Source organism: Phragmites australis, chromosome 8 (assembly GCF_958298935.1).
Source record: "Phragmites australis chromosome 8, lpPhrAust1.1, whole genome shotgun sequence".
In the NCBI taxonomy this organism is placed as follows: Eukaryota; Viridiplantae; Streptophyta; class Magnoliopsida; order Poales; family Poaceae; genus Phragmites; species Phragmites australis.
In genome coordinates this window covers 32,670,487-32,691,198 of record NC_084928.1, presented here as the reverse complement: position 1 = coordinate 32,691,198, position 20,712 = coordinate 32,670,487, and the positions used below count along the sequence as shown (strand labels likewise).

At 41.6% G+C, this 20,712-nt stretch overlaps 1 protein-coding gene and 1 long non-coding RNA gene across 7 annotated transcripts; both read left to right on the top strand.

The window, feature by feature from the left end:
- Positions 1-4,884: 4,884 nt before the first annotated feature.
- Positions 4,885-7,154, top strand: LOC133927122 (uncharacterized). The gene is made up of 2 exons (XM_062373429.1): positions 4,885-5,371; positions 6,632-7,154. Exons 1-2 carry the CDS (start codon positions 5,071-5,073, stop codon positions 6,928-6,930), a joined length of 600 nt encoding a protein of 199 aa, XP_062229413.1. The 5' UTR covers positions 4,885-5,070; the 3' UTR covers positions 6,931-7,154.
- Positions 7,155-11,182: 4,028 nt separating this feature from the next.
- On the top strand, positions 11,183-19,455 carry LOC133927123 (uncharacterized). Of its 6 annotated transcripts, XR_009911253.1 has the most exons (5): positions 11,183-11,566; positions 11,732-12,183; positions 14,887-16,191; positions 16,315-16,696; positions 19,196-19,455. It is a non-coding gene; the product is annotated as an uncharacterized LOC133927123 (long non-coding RNA). The 6 variants fall into 6 exon arrangements; XR_009911255.1 differs by lacking the exons at positions 11,183-11,566; positions 14,887-16,191 and adding an exon at positions 12,849-13,079 and having other exon boundaries at positions 11,575-12,183; XR_009911252.1 differs by lacking the exons at positions 11,183-11,566; positions 14,887-16,191 and adding an exon at positions 12,849-13,083 and having other exon boundaries at positions 11,575-12,183.
- Positions 19,456-20,712: the final 1,257 nt, after the last annotated feature.

Below are 20,712 nucleotides of genomic sequence, written 5' to 3'. Positions count from 1 at the left end.
ATCCATAATTAATTATTGGTAGCTCCAAAATTGATGAAATCAATTTTGTAAATACTATTATCTTGTGCAATAGTTATGAAAAATACTCACCATCATGCTAAACCTAATTAAACTGTCTATTTAGGGCTAAGCTTGGATTTAAGCAAAATTAATCTAATAAAATATTAAATGTTTGTCATTAATCCAAAATAAGAAAATCTTGAGGCTTTAAACTCATGGCATGATGCATTTCATCTCCATCATTGCCATGTGCTATGGAGCACCTTTCATTGCATGCCGTTTATGCTCATCATTGCATACATTCTTCAATAGTGAACGAAGGTCCGGAGCGTGACGCGAGCGCGATCGATGACAACGTCAACCTTCCGCATTTTTGTGAGTTCTGTGCGGCAAACCCTAGAGCAGAAATGCGACCATCTAAGCATATTGCACCCTTTGTTCAAATTAAAAATGGTGTAAATTGCTAAATTATGCTTTATGTATGTTTGCATGTGTTGAGTCTAGTGTCGAGCTGATATGGGTAGAGCCTATGTTGATGCATTGTCTCTATCTTGACTTGCTGATGAATATTTGTCCTTGTAGCCTTAATGATATAGTTGGTGTCTAGCTTCAAGGATTATTCAAAATGCTTAGCAATGCTTAGGTCCTCAGTAGAAATCGAGCGACAATGTTGTCGTTGTTCGCGAGCCTAGGGCTTAATCACTGTTCACAATACAAAGATGAGGTTGAGATGGATGGTTGAGATGTGAGATTGAGACGAGATGTGGGCTGTGTTAGGGGTATCTTCTGCCCAGGAGGAGTCCTCTGGGTAGTTCAGGAGAGCTGCCCGGATGCCATAGACCGTTTGTATCGTTTAATGCTATCCGTCGGTGTAGTTAGCTCTAGCACTTTCCGTACTCAACACATGTTGATCTAATGTTAAGGTAAACCGATTATCATATGCCCTGCAGACAATTGCCTTGAGAATCTATGATGCGTAAGAGAAAAAGAAAAGAAGAAGTAAGGTGGCGTGGAGCCGGAGGTGTCCGGGACACGCTTTGCGGTAACCCCGGTACCATAGGGGCTTACAAGTGGGTGGTTCCGGGTATGAGAAAGGTTGACACGAGTACCCCTTGTGTGTACTTTTGCGAGTAGCACAAGTCAAATGGTTCTCGAGTCATATAGGTAAAGTTGTACCCCCTGCAGGGTGTAAGAATAATTTGAATTGCTGCGCTCTCGGTCATGAGCATGCTTCCGTTCATTTGCATTGGTCGTAGAGGTTACGAATATGGGATAAGGTTATGGTATGATAGAAATGGTTGGTGGATTTTTGATGAGATACTATGGTTACTATACATACATATTTAAGTTGTGGATTATAGGGTAGAAAAGTTTTTTTTTGAGTTAAGTATAGATGCTTACACATATGTATCTAGATTGCTTACCGCATATGTTTACTTAACCTTGTGGCCTACTCTTACTAACAATTCAATACATAATCCTTGGAGTCGAGCTATGTATATGTGCTCTATATGGATTAAGTCTTGCGAGTACCTTCGTACTCATGCTTGCGCTTTCAGGTTCTGTTGGTGAGGGTGAGGTGGTGTTTGGCTACTTCGTGCCCGCCGATGCAGGTGGTGGGTAAGAGTAGAGCATCCTACTTTGGTGAGACGTAGCTTTTGGGGTGGAGCCTAAGGGCATGTGACTCCACTCTCCTTTTTGTTGTTGTTAAGGTTTTAATCTTCCGTTGCGGAGTTTCTCTTTGTATAAAATGTTGCAAATAGTTACATGCTTAAGAACTTGTAATATAACTTTAATTACTCGCTCTTTCTTAAGCGATATTGTTTGTACATGTTGGAAAGGTATGTGTTCCGATCTTGGACATAAAACACGTGCTAGGACTACCGAGATAGTATTCTGGTTAATCACTGAGGTTGTGATTATAAGTAATGATTCTCCTGATGATTAATTAGAATACTGTTTGGACGGTTCCTCACAAGTAGTGAAGTGGGTTGTTGGCTACGCTTATAGCACTGGTGTTGTCACACAAAAGTGGCACACTCCTAAAATTCAATCCAAAATTTCTTAAAGTAGCAACCATACATAAAATCTGTGAGCAACAGCTAGTAGTAGCTACATATTCAGCTTTAGCAGTAGACTGCGCAACGCTAGACTATTTGCTAGAAGATAAACACATAAGAGAAGTACCTAAGAAGTGATAAGTACTAGATATATTTTTCTGTCAATTTTCTAACTAGCGGAATCCGCATCCAAAAAACCTTGAAGAGAAAGTGAAGAGGAAGCCGAAAACCAAAGCACATATTCGAGAGTGTGGTTTATGTACCTCAAAATGCGTTTCGCTGCTTCGCGGTGAGACGTCCTTGGTGAAGCCTGAAAGCGAGTGCTCAAGAAGACGGCGAAGTGGATGTCGGGTCTTATCGCTGTCAAATACATGAGAGAGCCGATCATGCTCCTGTACTCCCGTTGGTCCACCTCCTCACCATCTTCATCTAGATCAAGCACGGTCGAGGTAGTCATCGGTGTTGCCAAGGGATTCGCATCACTCATGTCGAACTTCTTCAGCAAATCCTTGGTGTACTTCGTCTGGTGGATGAATGTATCTTACTTGCATTGCTTGATTTGCAGTACAAGGAGGATGTTGAGCTCGTCCATCATTGACATCTTGAACTCGCTGCTCATAGTTTCTGCAAATTTAGCCACAAATACATGAGAAGAGCCACTAAAATTGATATCATCCACATATATCCGAATAAGTAAGAAATTATCGCTATGCCTGAGAGAGAACACAGTTTTATCAGCTGACACAATCACATACCCATGCTCTAGCAAGAAAGAGCTAAGCTTATCATACCAAGCTCTAGATGTCTGCTTAAGTCCATACAAAATCTTTCGAAGCTTGTAAACTCTATGTGGGTATTTGGAGTGCTCAAAACCTAGAAGTTGCCTAACATAGATCTATTTCTGAATTAAACCATTAAGAAAAGCACTCTTGACATCCATTTGGTACAAATTGAAACCTCGGGATACCGCAAATGCAAGGAGGATCCTAATGATTTCTAGTCTAGCTATCGATGTAAAGTTCTCTCAAAAGTCAATTTTCTCTACCTGAGTAAAACCCTGAGTCACCAATGTAGCCTTATTTCTCACTACAGACCCATCATCTCCCTGTTTATTTTTAAAACCCCATTTTATGCATACGGTATGAACATTAGGGGTAGCTCTACAAGAACACAAACTTAGTTTTTCTTAAAAAATTTAAGCTCTTCATGCATGTCATTGACCCAACTCGAATCAGATAAAGTATGTCCAACATAATGAGGCTCAAAAGAAACAATGAATGTATAATCAGTAAAATGAGTATGAGAAGCAGATTTGAATCCCGTTATCCTCTTATTGATATCACCGATCATCGTCTGTGGAGGATGTCGCTGTTGAATGTGTTGAGGGGCCTCACGTTGCGAGCGTACACCCTCAAACACTACTAGTGCATGCTCGAAAGTCATTGCAGTGGAAGTAGACGTTGCAGGACCCTCTGTTGGAGTAGAAGAAGCAGGTGCCAGTTTAGAAGCAGGTGTGGTCGAGGAAAGTAGTGAATCATCTTGTCTTCACCGAGAGCTGAAAGGTTGTCATCTATAAAGATGCTCTCACTCATCTCCTGATCATTTGTATACTCAACGACAAAACTAGCACATAAGGTTGATTCATCAAAGGTTACATCATATGACTCCATAATGGTGTTAGTATCAAGATTAAAGGCCCTGTAAGAATGATCATAAAAAGAATACTCCAAGAAAATGTTATCGGAAGAACGCGACTTAAATTTATCAAGGTCGCCACACTTTAGGATGAAGCAACGACAATCGAAACTTTCAAATGTGAAACCTTCAGCTTCCTACTAAAACGCAACTCATAAAAAGTCAAATTCAACAACATAAAAAATTCGATTGGAAATGTAGCATGCTGTGCTAATGGCCTCAGCCCAAAACCTCTTAGGAGTTATATGCTCATCGAGCTTTATCCTAGCCATCTCATTCCTCTCACCACACAATTCTACTGAAAAATATGTGGGGTAGAAAATTGATGCTCAATACCATGATAAAGAGAGGAAGCATCAAAGAGATAGTTCTTGAACTCGGTGACATTATCATCGTGAATTGCATTCAATGTACCAGAAAGTACCTCGAACAATCTCAAAACTAAGCTCCAAAAGTGCGAGAACACTTTATCCTTGCTCATAAGAAAATCTGAAGCAACCTCAGCATATCCGGACTACTGACATGAGGCATTTTTTCGAGACGCTTTTCTGGATTTCTCAGAATTGTCAGTTGGTGATGATTGGTTTTAGAGTAGTCAGCAATGTTGTCATGTGTAAATTTTTAGCTTCCATTACAACACACTCTTTGTATGGTTGTACATGTGTTACATCACTTTTTTTTACATTTTTTTACATCTGTAGTAACACACAGGTAGATAATCTAGTGGAAGGAAAAAGAAAGAAAAGGAACCAGACTGCTGGGTTCAAATGGAAAGGGCAGAGGATTTGGGTTTGCCACTGGATCGGGCTAAAAACAAAGAGGGAAAAAGAATAGAGGGTCATGGGCCACTACTGGTTCGGGCCTAGGGAGAAGGAGAGAAGAATCTAAACAGAAGAAAAAGAGAAGGGCATTGCGGGCTGGGCCGAATATTGAGAGAGATATTGGGCCCAACGGTCTAGACGGGCAAAACGGGCCAGGTCCGCATCAGGTTCGGGCTTTGTTTGGGCCGGATTTTTATGCTCAAGGTGGAAGGGTCTCGGAAAGTGGGGCCCGCGGTGGAAGTAGATCGGGAAGTGGGGCCCGCGTTCTGCATCGTGTGTCTGCCTCCTCCTCCCGGGAGCCGAACCCCAACAAAACCCTCCCGGCCTCGCCGTCTCCGGAGACTACTCATCATTAGTTTAAGTGTGAGGCCACTGCGTGTGGGCGGCGGCGCATGCTAGGCGAGCGCGCGAGCCTACCATTTCCGCCCGCCCCCACTCGCCATGGCCGGTGATCGCAACCCGAAACCGCGGCCCTTTGGAACAAAACGGCGGCGATGAGGAAGGGCGCCGCCGTTGGCGCTGGCTCGGCTCCCGATCAGCGGCACGCCTCGGATCCACTCTTCCCGGGGCCATCCCTCCCGCGCAGCGTTGCATCGCATCGGCTTGGAGGCCCTTGGGCAGCCGCCGGTGCTGCTGCTGCTTCGGCGGCGGCTAGGGTTACAGCGGCGCGGGTGGGTTGGGGACCGTGGGGCGGGGTCTGCGGCTGCTTCTGGTCGAGGGTTTGGTCGGGCGACGCGGGATCTAAGCCGCCATTGAATGATTTTTTTGCTGTTTGGTTGCAATTTTTTCGATTCGGTACGCTCGCATTCTCCTCGGCTTCTCGTCCTCCTGCTCCTACTCCTCTAATCCTCTCTCTCTCTCTCTCTCTCTCTCTCTCTCTCTCTCTTGTGTATGTATGTATGTATATATGTATGCACGCACGTGAGAACCTTTACAGTTCACACCCCCTGAACCCAAACCCTAGACGGAATCGAGCCTTGTGCACGGACCATTCTCCGGAGCGGCCGTCGCGTCAGGTCTCCTCCTCTACGGTGCCGCTTGCCGCCGTTCCATCGCCTTGGCCTTGGTGGCGGCCGGGGCTGGGAACCGTACGGTGGCTAGTGGCGTCTGATGCGGCTTCCCAGTCGGGGGTTTAGCCGGCCACGGTGCCTTGATGGATGGACAGATGGATCATGGATAGATACATTGGCCACGATGCCTTGATTCTCTACTACTGGCATCACAACAGCCACCGCAGCAGCAGCGGTGATCTCCTCCCCCTGCTGTTGCCTCTGTGCTGTGCTGTGCTCTGATCTACTCTGAATGTTCCTAGCCTCTCTGCTGCTCATCCCCTCAACCTTGGTGGCATTAGGATGGGCAGTTGGACGAGATGAGATGTAAAGAGGTGGTTTTCTGACTTGGGTGAGGATACCATGTGGAGGTGAAATTTACTGAATGGGCAACAATTATCAGTTTATCACATAGCATGCATGCAACCCATTCTGCGCAATGAAGGACCGAAAAGTGCTTAAGAGGGGCGATGATGTTCAGCCTTTTCTGAATAGCATGCTTTAGCAATCAAGGCAGCTGGGTATCAAATTTGATCTGATCCTCTCCTCTCTTGGAGCCTATTTGATCATTCCTTATCATTGGTGGTTCTGTGCTTAGGATGGTCATTCAAACGAGTGATAACCAGCGCAGCTCCACTTACATTAGGATGAGTAAATTGTGCAGCAAGGGATGTCAGGGTTGGGCTTGTATGATCGAGCAAAGGCGAAGCTGAGCCATGTGCTTCCACCATAAGTTGCAATGGTTGTGTTGATATTGGGGCAGAGCTGAGCCAAGTGACATTTTCCCCTTTCCTTTCCATGATTGTTTCATCCTTTTATCATGATTCTCATTTGCGCTCTATCTGCTTATTCCTTTTTGCTATCCAGTATTCTCTGGTGATTTCAACTTTAGCTGCAGTAGTTTGTTTCATTTATTTCCATTACTTTTTAGGCTACTGTAGCCATTTTTCTTTGTGTTCTTCTGGGTTTAGTGCTTTCTTTATCTGATTTTCACATCCCTAAACAGGATTGGTGTTCTTCATTCCCTTTCCTGCCGGGTTTGAATCTATGACGTGGGTTATGGTAATGGGACATAACATGTCAACCTCAGTAGCCCCCTCATGTAAGACCATGTTGAGGAGTTGCATAGCCTTTTTAAATGTTGTGATGAGTAATTGCCAAACAAATTTGCCAATTATGCCCCCAGTAATTGCCGGTCCGGTCTTCCTATGTCAACTCTCAACTTTGTCTTCCACATGCATGAAGAGCAGAGAAAGCAAAATGAAACAAAGCAAGGGCATCATAGTCACCAACAAGGGGCAGTGATGATGATCACATTAGCATGCCTTCAACCATCTGGTGGAACCAAATGTTGTGTAATGTATGCAATGAAGAAATGCAATCCTGATGAGGGGCTATGATGAACAACCATGGCTGAAACAAGCGCCTTTGAGCAATCAAGGCTGCTGTGGGTATCAAATTGTCACCCTCCCTCATCTCTTGGAACCTTCTCAATCATGCTCTGATCTTTGTTGCTCTATCCTTGATCTGTTGATGAGAGAGCGAGGGTAGGGTGACAACCATCTTGTTGGGTGACAACCAGGGTAGAACCACTAAAATTAGAACGGATTGATCTGTTGATGAGAGAGCGAGGGTAGGGTTGTATGATAGAGCAAAGGCGAAGCTGAGCCCATCCAAAGGAGATCTACTGCTCCAAAATATATTTTGCGTTTTTTTCCTTCTGTTTTTGTATATGAAGCTGTTTCTGATCGTATTAATGCGTTGGTATATCTGATCTTTGATGATTTAACTATCCAATATGATTTCTTCACACTTCTATTTTTGAATAAACTGTGTGTAAACTATCTCCACTTAAGTATTTTCTATTCTTATGTTCCAAACAGCCCTAAATTTTTCTCTGCTTGTTTTTATGATATATGTGGCAAACTTTTTTTCGGTTCCTGCAGCCCTCATTGAGTTTCATCTCTAGCCCAAGCTATTTTTTACCACACTATTTGATTTTATTACCACAAGCTATTTTTACCACACTATTTGCATTATTTCGTCTATTTATTGCCCAATTTTTTCAATGGGTTGTCATCCAAGGATAATGGTGCACTATGTGTCTTGTTTCCAATACATGTTTGCTACTTGCTACTCTCAGAAGCTCATGTCATCTTCTGAGAATTTCTAGATAATTTTGAGAAAAGTTGAGATAACAGGGGGCACTGGCTACCGGCTGCAGTCATGTAATCAGTAATGAGTAATCTTTTAGACCTGTTCCATGGTTAAAACCTGCTTTTGTGAAAGACATTTGCTCTGAATGAGGACCTTTGAACCTTTTCTTGCTGCTCAATAAACTTTTTCGTTCTCATATTTTTTCTTCACATGTTGAAAACTTTTGTAGACTGTCTTATTATAATGAATTAGAGTCCTGGAACTTGGCCTTGGTGGCATTTGCAGTTTGGATATGTTTTGCAGCTGATTTCTTCTCTGTTGTCATTATATCAATGCATTTTTGGTATATGAAACTAGCTGTATTGCACTCCAAAGATCGATTTAGATCAATGCAGTTTCGGTACGAGAAACCAGCTGTATTGCAGTCCGAAGATCTATTTAAGTCTTTTGTTTATAATTTTTCATTAAATATTGTCCAGTCATTATACAATTTTTATTTGTTTGAGTTGTTTACTTCTGATGATCCTTAAAGCTATTTAGTCCATTGGCATTAATTCCTCTTGCTGAATTGGTGCCTGTTGCATTTGCTTGCAATAGATCACTCTCTGGTTGTTTAACTAAAGAGATGGTTGGGTAAACTTTATCAATCTCAAATGGGGGTGTGCTTATGTTAGGACATGGCTAAATTTTCTGAAGGGCATGCGTTTGAGCAATCAAGGCAGGTCTGGGTTTCAAATTTGACATGACCCTCCTCTCTTGGAGCCTATGCGATCATTCCTTGTTGGTGGTTCTGTGCCTAGGATGGTCATTCAGATGAGTGATAACCAGTGCAGCTCCACTTATACCAAGATGAGTAGCTTGTGCAGCAAGAGATCTTAGGGATTGGTTTGTATGATTGAGCAAAGGCGAATCTGAGCCCGCTTTATGCTATTTCACCTTTAGTGGTGCTGTCATTGTGGTATTCGTTGTCTCTTTTTGACCTCATCTTTGAAGCCATTGTTTAACTTTATACACAGACAGTCAGTTTTTGATGTGGGAAAACTAGCTACATGCTGCATCTAGATCGCCACCTTAGGGGCTGCCTTGACCACACACTTGGTGGTTGGTGCTGGCTGGATGCTCTTCCCGTGCAGAGCTTGAAGAGGTGGGGGCTGGGAACTGTATGTGGTGTTGTCTAGTGAAACTTTTGAATCGAGGGTTTGTTTATCTGAGAGCTTTTCGCCTTTTCCAGTGACGGAAGCCTGTTTTTGTTTCAGTGTTTTGATTAGTTTATTTTGCCATGGGCTCTACTTGTCCTCTGGCTGCTGATGCTGTGCTGAACTGATGACTCCCCCCCTCCTACCTCAAACTCTTTTCTCCTTGTCATCATCACCGTCATCATCACACCTGCCCCCTTACTGTATCGGTGTGGAGTGGAGTTCTTTTGGTAAGGAAGCCTCAACTTGCTTGGGACAAAAGGCTTTGTTGTTGTTGAAGCCCCAACTTATGTTTGAGGCTGCTGTCTGATGTTGAAATGGACCTGTACCTATTTATGTGGATTGAAAGAGTGAAACCCCTAACAAGGGGCAATGATGATCAGCCTTTTCTGAGAGCATGCCTTTGAGCAATCAAGGCAGATGTGGGATATCAAATTTGGGCCGACCCTCTCCTTTCTTGGAACCTATGCTATCATTCCTTCTTGTTGGTGTTTCTGTGCCTTGGACGGTCACTCAGATGAGTGATAACCAGCACAGCTCCACTTATATCAGGATGAGTAGCTTGTGCAGCAAGAGATGTTAGGGTTGGGTTTATATGATGGAGCAAAGGCGAAGCTGAGCCCTCTTGATGCTATTTCACTTTTGATGGTGCTGTTGTGATGATACATTTCACTTTGTTTTTCTCGATTAATCTTTGAAGCCATTGTCAACTTAATATACTATAGATCAGTTTTTGATGTGGGGAAACTAACTAACATGCTGCATCCAGATCTCCACCTCAAGGGCTGCCTTGACCACGTACTTGCAGCTTCCAAACTGCAAGTGGTTGGGGGCTGGGAACCGTGGGGTGGTGGTGTGTGGTGCAACTTCCAAACTGAGGGTTTGGTCATGTGAGGTCATATGTGAGCTTTACCAGTGATGGATGGCTCTTTTGTCACGAGCTTTACTGCTGATCTCAAATTCTTCTCCTGTTTACAATTTGTGAGCAACCGTTTGAATGCTAAAAATAGTCACATTGGGTCGTAAACAGATCGAACACGGTACATATCATGGGAAAACAGCAATTTTGCCATGTAACTGTGCTGATCTTACATGTTGGGTGACCACCACTTGTATGACTAATGGGCCTACAATGATCCTCCTGTTCTCGCAATAGGCAATAACCACAACTTTCATTTTCGAGATCCCACTTGCACTAACTCATGCTCAATGAAGGAAAGTGGAGGATTAAAACTGATGCGTTGAGGATGGGCAATGATAGTTTAATATGAATGAAATATGCATGCCTTTGACCATAGGAGATGTCTATGGTTAGAAGTATATTGACTATTTGACTTGCATACCGTCTTGAAGACTGTTCAAGTCAGGCATTAGTGTTGGTGGCACTGTAGGTCGGATAATCTTTCTGATAACCAGTGCAATAGACCTGTCTATTCGGTTGTTCCATTGTATGCTATTCTGGATGCTCGTTCATTGGCCATCAGTCCCTTCTTGCTGCTTGCTACAGTATTAGGGGGGATGAAAACTCTGAAACATAGCATGAAATGATCTACTGAGAATTGCTTACCTTTAAGAAAAGACAGTTCAATTAGACTAGCTTCAAGATTTCATATTTCTTCCTTTGTTATGTTTTCTCATGCTTAAGTGTCCTCCTAGAGCTTGTGATCGGGGCATTTGGAATTTGAATATTTACTGTTGTCCTTGTCACTGTATCTGCAGGTTCATTCAGATTTCGTTCTACTGCTTGTTAAGAAAGAATCAACGGTGTGCGTGTGGAAGGCAATGGGTCACTGAGGGTTCTGTGCCTGTAAGCATCAAATTTACCCTTCTCCCAGTCAATACTAACATGGTTGTGCTGCATTGATTACTGCTACTCCTTTACCTTGATTACTCCTAAGGTGTGGAGGTTGTTGAAATCAGTTAAATGTGAATTCAGCATTCCCTGTCATTTCCGACTTCTGTGACAGGAGAGCATTTGCATTTCATTATGTGGATTTTTGTCTCAACTATGTACCGGTTTCAACTCGCAACAATTCTAAGCCTTATTTGCGTATTGCACTATTGCAGGTCTATTGGGCTTCGGTTAAAGAATCCGTTCCTTGGGCCGAATTCGGCCTGATAAGGGGATGGAAAAACTCCACTTGCACACACGAGCTCTCCAGAGCGCCGCTCTCCTCTCACAAAAAAAAGAAAAAAAGGTGGCGCTCCTACCACACCACACCACTCCTGAGTTATGTTCAAATGCGCAGCGTGCGGAGGAAATGAATGCGGATCAGCCTGCCGCACCACCAGCGGTGGTCGACGACCGCGAGGGATCGAACCCGTGACCTCGTTGGGGACGGCGTGGGACGAGGAATGACGCTGTTGGTGGAAGCGCTAGCCAATTGCGTCCTCGGTGCCATCCATCACGCCGCACGCGACGCACCGGCTGGGAGGCCCCCCTCCGGGTAGCCGCCGGTGGCGCTTTCGGCGGCGTGATTGGTGGCCGTGAGTGGCCTTGCCCGACGTCAACCCGGTTCCAAGTGCTGCCGTCCCTTCCTTCCCTAACTTTGCAGGCGGCGGCCAAACAGGCCTGGATCTATATCCAGGTACGCTTGCACCGCAGCTGCACCTCTCTTCCTTGTCCTGTCAGCGTCGTCCCCTCCCCTGGACGCCACAGGCGTGGAGTGGAGATCCGATCCATCCGGACTTCGGTTCATCCCCTTGCTGTTTTTACTTTGCTTCTGCTGATGCTACGATGACAAATGGCACAGTTGGCGACTGGCCTGTTCCCGAGCGGCAGCCACCTCGGAGCTCCGCTTCCTTGGGGCCATCCCCTAGGTTGTGTCATGACACATTGGCTTGGAGGCTCCCTTGAGCAGACGCCGGTGAATCAGTGGCTGCAGCGTGGGGTTGGAACCGTGGGTCGGGGGTCTGTTGTGATAACCGTTGGTGGATTGCGCAGTCAGTGCAAGGTCTGAGCCATCAACAGATTTCACTTTCCGGCTGCAATTTTTCAATTTGATTTGGAGCTCTTCCCCTTCCTCCCCTTTCAGTATTCCACTCTGTATCCACCCTTCACTGGATGTGGCCATATGGAGTTTCCTGTGGAATTCATCTGGGGAAAATCTGTGTTCCAAACAAGCGCTAAACTACATCTTCCTCCAGTCTGCTCTCGCCTCTTTCTGTGCTCATATGATGTGCATGTACCATTGCACCTGTCCTGGTATGTGTTTCTTTGGTTTTAGTAGAGCTGGATTTTCTTTTTTCTCGTACACAAACAGAAGATATTTACCTGTGTATGGTGCCTCGCCTTTCTGTTCTGTACTGTTCTTGAGTGGCTGTGATGATTCGACTTCCCCTTGAGAGAGCTTCTGTATTTTTTAGCATCTTCTGAACTGGTACCTTGGATATTTTGTTCTATTTGCTGCTTAACTAGGATGGCTTGTACCATAACAAGTAACCAGTTTTGCAGCCAATCTTTGCTGCTAGTGGTGACTGGTGGCAGTCACACATTTGAATGAACAATTCCATTTAAAAAGTTCATTTCGAGAGAGAGAGAGAGATTACATGGTGCTTCCACCATAAATTGCAGTTGTGTTGATAATGGGGAAAATCTGAGCTTTTCAAGTGACATCTTGTTTTTCTTTCTTGGAAAAGTCTGAATACCCCCCTGAATTTTGGGTGTCCATTTATAAATAATCCTCCAAACTATGCAAAACCATCACAACCCCCTAGAAAAGTTTTGAAGGCGGTTTTGCCACTGGCAATTGTGATGTGCTCTTTTCTCTGATTGTTTTGAACTTCAATCATGATTCTTTTTGTACTCTTTTGCACTCTATTTATTCCTTTATTCTCTTTGGCCTTACCTCTTTCTGTTGATGTACCAAGGGATGATTCTTGTTGGCTGTTGCGTTGGCAACCATGATCTCTAAGGGTGTTTATCACTCATCACCCCCTTCCTGCTGGATTCGAACCTGGGACCTGGGTCAATGATAGTCGGGACCTACATGTCAAGTCATGCCACCTCAGTGGTTCCTGCCTCAATTCCCAAATTCCCAAGGAGGGGCGATGATCAACAACAACGGTTGACATAAGCACCTTTGAGCTCTTGAGGCTGCTGTGGGTATCAATCAATTTGGAACCCTCCTTTCTCTTGCTACGTTTTCAATTAGGCACTGTTGATGGTGGCTGTCCTTGGATGGTCATGCCATTTTTGATGGGTGATAACCAGGGCAGCTCCAGTAAAATCAGAGAAGGTTGATTTGGTGATAAGAGATAAATGGGTACCGTTGTATGATCGAGCAAAGGCAAAGCTGAACCCACTGAAATGCATTTTTACTGCTTCCCACACAATGTTTTACATTGTTTTTGTATCTTTTTTTTAAATTTTTTTTTAGTTGAATCTTTTTTGCTTCGTGCTTTTGTCTCACCTCTTTTGTCACTTTTTTTTAGCTTTTTTCCTTGTTGCATTTTTTCTGACTACTCGTGCTGTTCATTGGCAAGTTGAGCTGTTTCCTTTGCTTGAACTGCTGTCATCAATTCCGCTATAATTATATGCAATGGCATCTTGCGATAATAATGTTTAATCTGCTTTAAGAAAGATACCTTAAGTTAACTTTGTTCATTACAAAACTTCTTGCAATAATTTCTTTAATGGGTATGTTAGGCCGTGTACTCCTGTTGGAGCTGGGTACATATGGAGGCCCTCAGGCCATCACAACTATTATACTCGTGCAGTGCTGATATGTTTTGCAAGTCCCTATGCATTCATTTTGTTTTTGAGATATTTTTGTGACATTTGTCAGTTGATCATTCTTTTTTATTCTGTGCTGTTCTGCAGTGGCTGTGATGATCTAACTGCCCCATTGAGAGCTTTTGCTTTTTTAGCATCCTGAATACCTTGGGTATTTTGTTCAATTTACTGCTAAACGAGGATGGCTTGTACCATAACAACTTAACAAGTAACAAGTATTCTCGTAATTTCATTTAGAACTGGCACCTAAGTTGCATTTTATGTGTTGATGTTGGGGTAAATGTGAGCCATTTGAGCGACATCTTCCTATTTCCTTTCCATGATTGTTTCATACTTAAAGATTCTCTTTTGAACACTATCTACTTCTTCCTTTATGCTGTCCAGTATTCTCTGGTAATTTCAATTTTAGGTGTTTTGTGTTTTGTTTCATTTATTTTCACAGTTGGTTTGGCTACATCCACCATTTGTTTTGGTGTTCTTCAGGATGTATTGCTTTTTTGCATTTCCAATGATTGCGTCCCCTTATCATAAACAAGTGCCTTTGAGGAATCAGGGCTGCTGTGGGAATCATATTGGAACCCCCGCTCTCTTTTGGAGTGTTTTCAGTCATTCTCTGAGTTTTGTAGCTCTAACCTTGGATGGTCATTCTAGACGGGTGATAACCAGGGCAGCCCCACTAAAATTAGAGTTGGTTGATCTGTTGTTGCTCCATGTTTTTTTTTGTCTAACCTGTTTTGTCACTTTGTTTTGCAATTTCTTGCTTTTGTTGATACTCTCAGTTAACTGTATTCGTCTCAAGATTTATTGCAATAATTTCTTGAATAGGTATGTTTATGTTTATGTCCTGTGCTCCTGTTGGAGCTTGGTTACATGGTGCTTCCACCATAAATTGCAATGGTTGTGTTGATATTGGGGCAGAGCTGAGCCATTCAAGTGACATTTTCCTGTTTCCTTTCCATGATTGTTTCATCCTTCGATCATGATTATCTTTTGCGTTTTATCTACTTATTTCTTTATGCTATCCAGTATTCCAGTATTCTCTGGTGATTTCAACTTTAGCTGCAGTGTTTTGTTTCATTTATTTCCATTACTTTTTAGGCTACTGCAGCCATTTTTTGTTGTGTTTTTCTGGGTTTAGTGCTTTCTTTATCTGATTTTCACATTCCTAAACAGGATTGGTGTTCTTCATTCCCTTTCCTGCCAGGTTTGAATCTATGACGTGGGTTATGGTAATGGGACATAACATGTCAACCTCAGTAGTGTCCCCCCTCATGTAAGACCATGTTGAGGAGTTGCATGGCCCTTTTAAATGTTGTGATGAGTAATTGCCAAACAAATTTGCCAATTATGCCCCCACTAGTTGCCTGTCCGGTCATCCTATGTCGATTCCCAACTGTGTCTTCTACATGCATGAAGAGCAGAGAAAGCAAAATGAAACGACGCAAGGGCATCATAATCACCAACAAGGGGCAGTGATGATGATCACATTAGCATGACTTCAACCATCTGGTGGAACCAAATGTTGTGTAATGTATGCAATGAAGAAATGCAATCCTGATGAGGGGCTATGATGAACGACCATGGCTGAAACAAGCGCCTTTGAGCAATCAGGGCTGCTGTGGGTATCAAATTGTCACCCTCCCTCATCTCTTGGAACCTTCTCAATCATGCTCTGATCTTTGTTGCTCTATCCTTGGACGGTCATTCTTGTTGGGTGATAACCAGGGCAGAACTACTAAAATTAGAACGGATTGATCTGTTGATAAGAGAGTGAGGGTAGGGTTGTATGATAGAGCAAAGGCGAAGCTGAGCCCATCCAAAGGATACTGCTACGATCACAATATTTTGCTTTTTTTTCCTTACTTTTTTTTTTTTCATATGAAGCTGTTTCTGATCGTATCTGTTCTTTGGTATATCTGATCTTTGATTATTTAACTATCCAATCTGATTTCTTCACACTTCTATTTTTGGATAAACTGTGTGCAAACTATCTTCAGTATTTCCTATTCCTATGTTCCAAAAAGGCCCAATTTTTTCTGGTTGTTTTCATGATAAATGGACCAACATTTTTTGGGTTCCTGCCGCCCTCGCTTAGTTTCATCTCTAGACCACCTGTACTTGTATTTGATTTTACTACCACAAGCTATTTTTACCACACTATTTGCATTATTTCGTCTATTTTTAAGTAATGGGCTTACCACAGCAATTTTGCTATGTACCGGTGCTGATCTTACATGTTGGGTCACCACTTGTATAATTAATGGGCCTACACTCAGCCTACTGTTCTCGCTATAGTCAATAACCACAACTTTCATTTTCGAGATCTCACTTACTCTAATTCATGCTCAATGAAGGAAAGTGGAGGATTAAAACTGGTACCTTAGGATGGGCAGTGATAGTTTAAAATGGATGAAATATGCATGCCTTGGAGACGTCTATGGTCAGAAGTACATTGACTTGCATAGCGTCTTGAAGATTGTGAGATCATGAATGGAAAAAAATATTTTTGGTGATGAAATCAGCAAAAGCAAAGTGATTTAGTATAATATTGATAAGATGATGTTCATCTATTAAATGGATTGAATGTTTGATTATGTGCAGGTGTTCTGAAGGCGAACAAGGCCAGTGACAGGGAGGAAATGTGGTCAAGCGAACATGGTTCGATGTTTGATTATGTGCAGGTGTCCTGAATATGGTTGGTGATAGAAACTCTGACTACGTTCAGGGATGAACTAAGATTAAGGCGGACAGAATGGCATGTGATATATTCGGGCAAAGGAACTATGAATGGGAAAATGATCACACTGTTAGTTATATGTAGAGATGTATGGGCTACGGTGTAATGATCAAAGATGTACAGAAGTGAGTTATGACAAGGTGCGTCGCCGCATAGACATACGTGAGTGGAATGGTCTAGTGGCACATTGGAGAGGAGGTCAAGGTGCACGCATTGGAGGCCTAACGAATCTTGTCCGCTGGCACGGTAAGTCCTCTAGCCTTGTTTGGCATACTATAGTGCCTGGCTCATCCTACTAGTGAAGTTGGTGCGTAACGGCCCAACCGAGGGTGTGTGGCTTGGCATGTGAGGTCACCTGGTGGCCCCTAGGTGGGCACTACTGTGCACGGCTTGGCTGAAGCCTAGTTGTCGGGTGTGATCCTATGTGGGGAGGTAGCTTGGTGGCTAATAGCCTAGGAAAGTCGGCTTGCACTGGACAAACTAGATAGTGGCATGGTCGGTGTGGTGCTCATGCGGTCTAAGGTAGTGTGCGCCAATAGCCCTGTGGTGTCTGGAGCTTAGGCGCACAGGAGAGCGGCCACATGGGTCGACTTTGGCATAGTAGCGAGGTCTGGTTGATGGAGCACACGATGGCCCAGGTGGGCATCACCCATGCGCGACACGGTGCACACGTGGGTGGAGTGGGTGGAGGTTGCAAGCTGATGCGAGGCCTTGCTCGATGGCCCAGGAAAACCCTTTTGGCACCCTCAGGAAAAACATTACAGTAGATATTGCTGAGGAAAATAAATCTATTTTGTTAAGCAAGTGCAATTTGAACTCAATTGCTTTCATCCATTTGACTTAGTATGAGTGTTTTTGAGGCACCATGTGAGGAAGTTTGATTTTGCATAGTCCGAGGTCTTTGATAATTTTTAAAGATAAATATATTTTTATAATTGTATTCTGTTATATGATTCTTGTGAAAATTTTATCTATATTTTCTAACTCATGATTTTCTTATAACATGGAGTTAGAATCTTTCAATGTCTTCAACATCTAAATTTGGGTCATGTATGTTGAGTATCTATTATGTGTCTTTGAAGATATCTTCATTTGTTTTTGTGGATGTTTTTGAGAAGCATTTTTTTTACTGGATTTCTCCTTCTCTTAGTTGTATTTTTTATTTAGATTATTTAATATGTGGATCAAAGGAATCAATGCTTGTGATATTTCAATTTATTTTTGATATTTTTTGTGGTACTTATCTCCCCTTAATGTCAAAAAATTGTCATATAGTAAAATACAATCAGCATATCGGGCTATGAAGAGATCCTCTGTTAGGGGTTTAAGGTATTTATGATTGATAGAGATTTTTACTTCACATAGTTATATATTTTTCTGTGATGGTTTGTTGATGTATGTTGTGGAGGTGATATTGATATGTATATAAGGTAATTAAATTTTTGTAGATAAGAAATACTTAGTTAATTTTTACATACCAACTGCAATAGGGAAGCCATTTAATATGCAATCGGTCGAATTTAGATTAAATCAACATGTTTTATCGTATGACCAAGGTGTTGGTAAATTGCATTTGTATAGGAGTGGTTGTGTAATTAATTTGACTCTTTTAATAATAGATTTGGTTAGACAATTTTGAGTATTGAAATAAGGTATTGAATGCTTTAGCTTGATATCTAAAGCTATACACTAATCATTGAATGTCTGTCAAGAATATTGTGCTAAGGTAATTGCTCGTAATTTGATGAGTTGAGCAATTAAGTTAACAAAAACATGGTTCCTTGTGGATAAGAGATATACATGGGATCATCTTGTGGATGGATCAATGAGCACCATGAATATCTGAATAGTCCAGATGATGTTTGAATAAAAACACAAATCTTCTTGAATGCATTAAAAAAAATTGAGTAGCTCATTTTTACTTTTGAGGTAGGAGGGTCTCAAATTAATTTCATTGTGGCACATGCTGTACCCATAAAATCTGTATTTTAGAATTTTTGCCATATTAATACGGTGATCAACATAATTGCTAATAATTTTTTTAATCATCCATACATCGTGATGACAAGGCAATCATGCAAGTCATGAATTTATCAAGATTATGGAGAAAAAAATTTGAGCACTTGTTTTGTCATAAATGTTGGATTTGGTGAGGAATAACTGTTTATCACTGTTCTCATTTTGAGTTTTCATGAGAAAACTATTTAAATGTATATCTTTATAACTGAGTAAGGTACGACTGAAATCCGGATACAAGAGTGCACTGTCGATCATTGTGTATACCCATAAGAAGAATCATTGATTTGGACCTATAATTAATGCATCATGTCCAACGCTGATCATATAAAAATATGAAAATATTTTTCCTCGTAATAATGTATTAGTGATACCTAAATAAATTTCTTCATCTGATTATCTCCCAAAAAAATCTATATATAAAAGAAAAAAATCAATATGAATTTAACTCACATATAAAATACATGTCAGAGATACACAATAATATACAATATACAACATTGCTGAGAAGAGTCTACAGTTAGATTGTCTTCTGGTTATATATTGAAGTGAGCTTTGGTCCACAGTGGGTTGGCTGACTAGCATGTGGGCACTTGGAAATTCGAATTTTGATGAAAAAATGGAAAAATTCCACGTTAATGTGGTCTGCCTACAATTCAGTCGAACATATGCTCTTCCATTTCCATTATCGTTTCCTATGATTTACACTTTCATTTTCCTATTTCTCAGTTCATCGGTTGGTCTGGAATTTCCATTGTTGTTTTCGCCCATGAAGTGGTCTGGAATCTCCTTAGCTGTGCTGTTGGGGCTGTTACGTTTCCTCATGGATGCTTAATCGGAAGTGGGCGGCCGCCCTTGATAATCTTGTACAGGACCCTCTTCGCTAGCATCTCCATTATGGTTTGTAATATACGGATTTGCTGTGCATTGGCAGCTGCCCATATTTTATACCGTGAAGCGAAATTAACAAGTTTAGTTTCCTTCTGAAATTGGTCTTGTAGCTGTTCGGTTCCTTGCATGAGTTCTCAAAGCTTTTGTTTTGAGAAGCGAAATTCCTATAATAAACCCTTTATTTTTAGAAGCAAAATTCCTATAATAAATTAGCAGGTGTAAGCCTATCAGGTCATTGGAAACGGCTAGCCTGATCTTGCCGTGGCAGCAATAAGATGGATTATGGTTGCTGACGGCTGGCTCATAAAATTTATACAAGAAGCATGTGAGCTGACTGTGCAACCAAGTACAGGGTCGGTTCTTGCAAGGAGACAGTATCTTGTGGCCTTGGGGGTTAGCCATGTTCGTTCAGGATTTTTTGATAAGGTGCATCAACGAAGGCATCACTCATTTGGTCCACTAGTCGGCACTCGGCACTATGCTCTGCAGTATGCGCGCCATAGGTCCACATGATGGTCCGTCTGACTTCCTCGCGCCTGCATTTGGTGAAGTGAATAGTATTGCAAGTAATTATTTACATATATACATAATAAAGGATGTTACGGAAGAGATGTCTTTTTTTAATAGACACAATAAAAGGATTTGAAGTTATTTTATTAAAGGACATATCCTTTGGTAAAGGCACCTATTTGCTAATTGATCACTAACTGTAATCGAATTCTAACACTCTCCTGATCAATTATCTGTAATGTAATTTTTTTTAAAAAAAATTCCTCTAAAACCCTGTGAGAAAAATATAAAGAGAGAATAGTATGCTGACATGTTATTAAAACTCATTTAAAACTTAATAAAAATATAAGAATAATATGATATATCATATATTGGTTATTGTTTCATTGTAAACTTATATGATAAATCTAGATAGGAAAAATTTATTTAGTGAGCTTATAGGACAATAATTATGATCTATAGATTATATTAAAATATTTAAAAAAACCTCTTGAAAAAAATGAAGGAATAATAGTGATATACTGTTAAAACCATTTTAAAATCTAGTGAAAAAAATAAGAAGAAAAGAGTACAAAATATATTGATTATTGTCTCTTTATAAACTCATATGAGAAAATCTTTTAAAAAAGGAAGAACCCATAAGTGAGTTTAGAGAATAATAGATATATCTTTGATACCTCTTCTAAAAATCTTGGTGGAGAAAATAAGAGATATGATATATGATCTTGTGTAGATGTGTCTCATTAGAAACCTTATATGAGAAAGTGTATGGTAAAAATCTTATATGAAAAAAAGTGCAATATAGTATGAACATGTTATTATTTAGGGATCAACTTCCCTTGAAC